Source organism: Triturus cristatus, chromosome 1_2 (assembly GCF_964204655.1).
Source record: "Triturus cristatus chromosome 1_2, aTriCri1.1, whole genome shotgun sequence".
NCBI classification, from domain to species: domain Eukaryota; kingdom Metazoa; phylum Chordata; class Amphibia; order Caudata; family Salamandridae; genus Triturus; species Triturus cristatus.
The window spans coordinates 1008841566-1008847565 of NC_140580.1; the positions used below are offsets into that span (position 1 = coordinate 1008841566).

The 6000-nt window shown below is 46.7% G+C and overlaps 1 protein-coding gene across 1 annotated transcript in view; it reads left to right on the top strand.

Annotated features, from left to right (window-relative positions):
- CACNA1B (calcium voltage-gated channel subunit alpha1 B) overlaps window positions 1–3623 on the top strand; it is a 1044174-nt gene extending 1040551 nt beyond the window's left edge. Inside the window, exon 48 of the mRNA XM_085611669.1 lies at window positions 2843–3623. Within this exon, the coding sequence (XP_085467795.1) occupies window positions 2843–3385 (543 nt within the window). The 3' untranslated portion in view covers window positions 3386–3623. The remainder of the gene's footprint in view (window positions 1–2842) is intronic.
- The last annotated feature ends 2377 nt before the right edge of the window (window positions 3624–6000 follow it).

Consider the following 6000-nt stretch of genomic DNA (forward strand, 5'->3'; position numbering starts at 1 on the left):
CTTTTTAAGGCTCATCAGTTGGGTATAGCTTGGTTCCACTGGCACAGTGTGCACAGGACCCACGTCTGGGCATACCGCTTCCACCTAGGGCGTCGCACTGAAGTAGACAAAAGGGTGATGAAAGGAATGCCTGAATTATCACAGCCACTGGTAATTACTGAGGCCCGTATCCCAGTCCATTGTTATTTTACACTCCATGCCTCCTGAAATTGGACCCAGCCATATGCAAATCAGTCTTGACCTTGCTCCAATAGGAACAGTCCCGTCCAAACTACCTGTGTTCCGGGTCAAGGTGGACATGGCCTGGCAGTTTGGGCTGGACTATTCTTACTGGAGCAGGGTCAAGACTTATTTGCATATGATTGGGCCCACAGTGAGGTTGCATGGCGTGCAAAATAAGGATGAACTGAGATGCGGCCCTCTGCAATTACCAGTGGCTAAGATTAATTCAAGCATTCCGTCCATTACATTTTTGTATATGAGGTAATAAAGCCCCATAATAGTACAACACACAGTGTTTTCAAATATTGTTCTGGGAAGTACTGTACCGCAATACTGCTCAAGACCAGAGACTGGTGTGTCTGTATTACTTTGCCAATACATAATACTCAGGGATGATGTGCAGAGAAAAATGCCCAATAATATATGCCTCAGAGTAATGTCCCTTGCTTGATTTGATAGCGAAAAATACCTACTGCTCATTAGAATAAAACAATGCAGCAGAATTGTGGGCCAAAGTATAGGTCACTAACATGGCTGCAAGAAAAAAATGGCATGTAAAGTTGTACCACAGAGTACTAGCCTTCTGTGGTTATGGGAAGAGATAATGCCCCAGGATTGTGAGCCAAAGAACACCATCTTCATTTGGTTATGAGAAGTGAACAGGCTACAGAATGTTGTGCCGCAGGTAATAACGCACTCGAGGGGTCCCAGGCCTACTAATGTATTCCTTAAACGTCTTTTGGGAGCTTTGCAGCCCTCCAGGACTCACACAAGGTCTGCCATTCAAAAAAGGGTCAGCCTTTATGCGCATGGTGTACCCAAGGTGGAGAGATCAACAAAGATGGTATCTCTTTTTTAATAGTACCTCTTACCTCTCAAGGGATATCTGTCTGTCTTCTCTTGATATCTGGGCTTGCAAAAAAAAATATAAGTGCGCCCACAGTGACTGCTTCATGGAGGCGTGCCCCGCCCCCAGCATCTAGGGCTGTCGAGTTTGAAGCTGGGGACCCAGGTTCGAATCCCAGCCTCCGTTCAACATCCTATGATTCCAAGCAAATCACTAAATTTTCATGTGCCTAAAAATATGTTAATTTTAGTGCCCTTCGAACAAGTTTCCGCTATTTAAAAAATGCAAAAAAAAGATAGATGCTGCAGTGGCTGACCCACAGCTTTAGGTAAGACTTGCAGTCTGAAAGAGAACATAAAAGACAAATCCATCAGTGGAATGAAGAGCGCATAAGCCTTTTCTCTGTGAAAATGGTATCTTAGAATTAGGCTGGACAACACTGGGGGCAAAACAGTAATCTTACAAGAGACCGAGTAATAAACTACAGCCATCAGATGCTCCCGAAGGAACTATTTCATTAACCACAGGCCTTTAAGTCATTGACTAAATCAACTAGGAATTATGCATCTTATCACATGCACCCATACAATAAATGATCAAAAATAACACTCAGAAATACAGTTAATAAGTTGCAGTATACACTGTCTCTTAGAAGTTGCATATGTATCTATCTGCCATAGATACATATGTGATAAGTCAGTTTATGCCGCTTTTTGCTTAATTTATTTCTATACATAAATGCTGCTTATATTTATTTCCGGACATTTTATATTTATTTCTGGGTATTATATTTGATTATTTACTGTATAGGTATATGTGATAGCATGCATAGTCACTTGTCAATTGATTAAGGCAATGACTTACAGACCTGCGATTTATGAAAGACTTCCTCTGGGAGCATCTGTTCGCTCTACTAATCTTAGGGGGTGGTGATGTCTTGTTGGAAGGGAGGGACACAAGTAGCTAACAGATAGAGGTCTTTGAATAAAGACTATTGAATGCAATGAGCTTCCTCTCAGCAGAGGCGACGGATCCAGCAATGATCCCTAATTCATAGAGGACACTTGTTTACTGTACACGAATATCAGTGCTAAAGAACGAGACCGGCCTAGGGATGCTCAGATGCACCCCAGAGGGAGAAAGTCCTGTGAGATGTGCATAGTGGCCTTTCTGCCACCGAATCTCAACAAACGCTAAACAAGCTGTGACACCACAGGCATTGCCACAAGAAGAGTGGCTATTGATTAATTGATGATTAGCCAATGAGAAGGTAAGCGTACCTCTTTCCTGCTCTGGGGTAGAAAGTAAACAGAGATGTCCCTAGAACAATTAGGACAAAACCACACAAACATCTTTTAAAATTAAGTAAGCCAGTGAAATAATTCATAGAAAGACAAGGTGAGAAAACATGTTTTTGAAGAATAAGGAGGGTACATGGACACACTCCGGATGGCTACAAGTAATTCATTATTTTTGCACTGCCACGAATCCTCAGGAATATGGATGTCTGCAGTGAATGTATTTGTTATAATGTGCACGCTCTCACAATTACTTGGTTTTCCTTCTTTTTGCCTCTTTTTAAATCTTTCTTCCCTTTTTCCCCCCTTCTTCCCTTACTTGTGGTTGTCTGGACCCCTTTCTCTTTCGCTATCCCTCTTCTCGTGGCTCTGCTGTGTCCTTGCTGTCGCTTCCCTTGCATTCCGTGTCTGTCTGTGCCCGTTGTGTCCGTCTGGTTTTTTATTTTTCATTTGCTTTGTTCTAATTTTCATGTAGGGCAGTGGTTCAGTTAACAGGAGCCCTCTGCTGTCGACTTCTGGTGCTAGCACGCCGTGCCGCGGCGTCCGGAGGCAGCTCCCGCAGACGCCTCTGACCCCGCGTCCAAGCGTCACCTACAAGACTGCCAACTCCTCGCCGGTACACTTCTCTCATTTTCAGACCGGCGTCCCCACCTTCTCCCCGGGACGTCTGAGCCGCGGCCTGTCGGAACACAACGCCCTGTTGCACAGCGAGGCCCAGGGCCAGGCATGCTTCAGCGGGGCCCGCACCGGCTCCGATCCCTACCTTGGACGCCGCGAGGAATGTGACTTTTCTGGCCAGGCCTTGTCCGATGATGCGCTCACCTTCGAGGAGGCACTGGCTACCAATTCAGGCCGGTCCTCGAGGACTTCGTACGTCTCTTCCATGACATCACAGCCCTCGCACGTTCGTCGGGTCCCCAATGGCTACCACTATACTTTAGGCCCCAACTCTGGGCCCGGGACAGGTGGCAGGGGCCGCAGCTACTACCACGAGGATGGTCAGGATGACTGGTGCTAGCACGAGGCTCGACAGACTCGAGCCTGGATCTTCATTGGCAATCGATGAGTTTTATCATCTATCTGCCCTGGCGTGCTAGCGCCCACGCCACACCGCAGCCGGCCCCCAAGCGCATGGATGCTGAAGGAGCGGGCTGCGTGCAGCACTAGTGCTCTCTGGGAGCGAACGCCTCTGCCTCGCCTCCTCGATCTGTTTTTTGCACTGGACAGGAAATGGAATGAATAAAGATCCTTTTGTTGCTGTTGTGTTGGTCCACTTCCTCTCTCTCTTCCCCACCCCCTACCCCTGTGTTTCTCGCCCCTTCTCCTCTACGCTTCCCATCAGTGTCTTGCCTTGTACAACAGATGCCAAACCTTTGAAGCTGAGGACTCTTTCTGGGGTGCCCGAATTGATGACTGTGGAGCTGTTTCGGGACATTTCTTTCAACACTGTGGGGTTAAAGATGGATGCATCCGCTGTACTGTTTTCTCATCCTTCTGCCCAATGCCTGAAGGGCCAGCCGTGCACTCGCCCAAGGGCTCTCTGTAGAAACGTTTTAAAGTGCTTTTTAATGGGAAGTGGCTGGGTTCCAAAGTGCTGACTGGAGGAAGGACAAGCGGAGGAAAGGTGTGGGGATTTAATTTGTTTCCCGTGTGCTGGGAAGAAGAGAACGTTGTGAATGTGGAAAGGTGACGACCAGTATTCCAGATGTCTGTGTGTTTTTTCCTTTCCTATGAGGGTGACAATTTTGTGATGGAATTAGTGAGGCATGCTGGGCTGGTAAGTGTGTGCTCGTGCAAGGCCGCCATTGCTGTGCACGTCCAATGCATGTCTACTTCCCCTCGTGCGTTTCCACGCTCACGGGTAGCAAGTGATAGCAGGAAGGGAGCCGGGCACCCTCCCACATGCCACGGACAGAGAGGGGTCCTGGCAGCCGGGGGGGCTAAACATAGATGCAGGGTCTCCCGAAGCAGGCAGGAAGCCCTGCTGCTGCTTGTTCAGACTGGAGTGGAGGATTCAGAGGAATCCTCCAATATTGCGCATGAGATCAAGAAATAGCACTGTCCCCTCAAGGGTGATTGGGGAGATTGAGGCCTGCAAGCTTGATAAGGAAATGGAGGGTAACAAATGCACTCCCCTCCTCCTACATAACACTGAAAAACAACCAAAACCACTAGCAGTGCCCAAAACTGTTCAGTTCACCCCTTTGGAGATTGACTCAATCCCCTTAAAGGGTCAACTCAAGAGAGAGAGAGAGAAAGATACACCCTGTCCAAGACTGTTTCCCACCCTCCCATCCTTTCTGCTTTGTTACTGGAGATGCTCTATCCTTTCTTTGTCTTGTTTGCAGCTCTGCCCTTGACTTGGGCTCAACTCCGAGAGAGCTGGTGTTTTTAGTCACTCAGCGCCTAGCTGAAACGTTGAAGACTTTTTTTGCCTGCATTCTTTTTTTCTAAAATTGTACAGTGAAAGAGGGGGAAACATTTTAGGGGAACACACCTTTGGGGTGGGATAAGACTGTGATCATTCCAGGTTCCGCGCCTTGTTCAGGAATCCATACTTTGCTCAGGTAACGTCTGGGAAGTTGAAAGCTATGTCAGGAACGTTGTGTCTACCGTGGCCTTGTTTTAAAGTGTCGTCTCACTGTGTGTGTGCTTGTGTGTGTTTGTGTGAGGCCTCATTGTATCATCTGTGTAGGTCTGTTGAAGCCCCACCACCACCACCAGCTTTAAGATTTGATAGAAGTAATTTAGGGGTGTCTTGTGCACCCTGATCATGTACGTATATCACGCCATTTCACCTAGTCCAAATCGGCATGCTCTGTCACCTAGACGTATACTGACTAGTAAAGGCTGTTGGACACTTGAGAATAGGCTTCAGGTCACCAAATCCTAAAAATAAGACTACATCCAGTGCAGATTTTCAATTCCATCTTCCAGTGCCTTAGTCCTGTTAGGAACATTTAAAAGCCACCTTTGGAAGATTTGATTAGGACAGTGGGTTGAAAATTTGAAAAAACTCAATTGGATTTCCGTGTAGCAGTCGGGAATTGAACCGCGTTAAATATATTGAAGGCCTTTTGATGAAACTAAGCACTGTGTGTCACAGGAAAGGACTTCTAAGGGTTTGGATGAGCAGCTTTCAGTCAAGTGTCTACTCCCCCTTCACTTATCAGGAAAGATGTGGCTTTCTCTTCACTGTCATTTTCATGGAGGAGAACAGGGATATTAGCACCAGAAACAGTGACTCACACTGTGTGCATCACGTAAATCCTCTTTTTTACATGTACATTAATCCCATATTAGAAAGGCATGGGACAAGCAGGGTGAAACTGAGCACTCAGTAGGGTCAACAGATGAAACGCCAGATGGTTTAGGCGCACTGGACACTGTAGGGTAAAGACAGCTTAGGTACACCAAAAGGCACAGCAGGGTAATGACAGACTGGGCATGTCAGGGTAAGCACTGTAGTGTAAGGCCTGGGCAGGTGAGATTGACCCCGTGGTCAGAAGTCTTTGATTTTGGAGTCTAAAGCTATTCTAGATTCACATGCTGTGCATTATTCGCCATAGTAAGGCACAGAAAGATATGTTGAAAAGTTAACTTTTTATTTTGATTGACAGCACCATGTGGAGT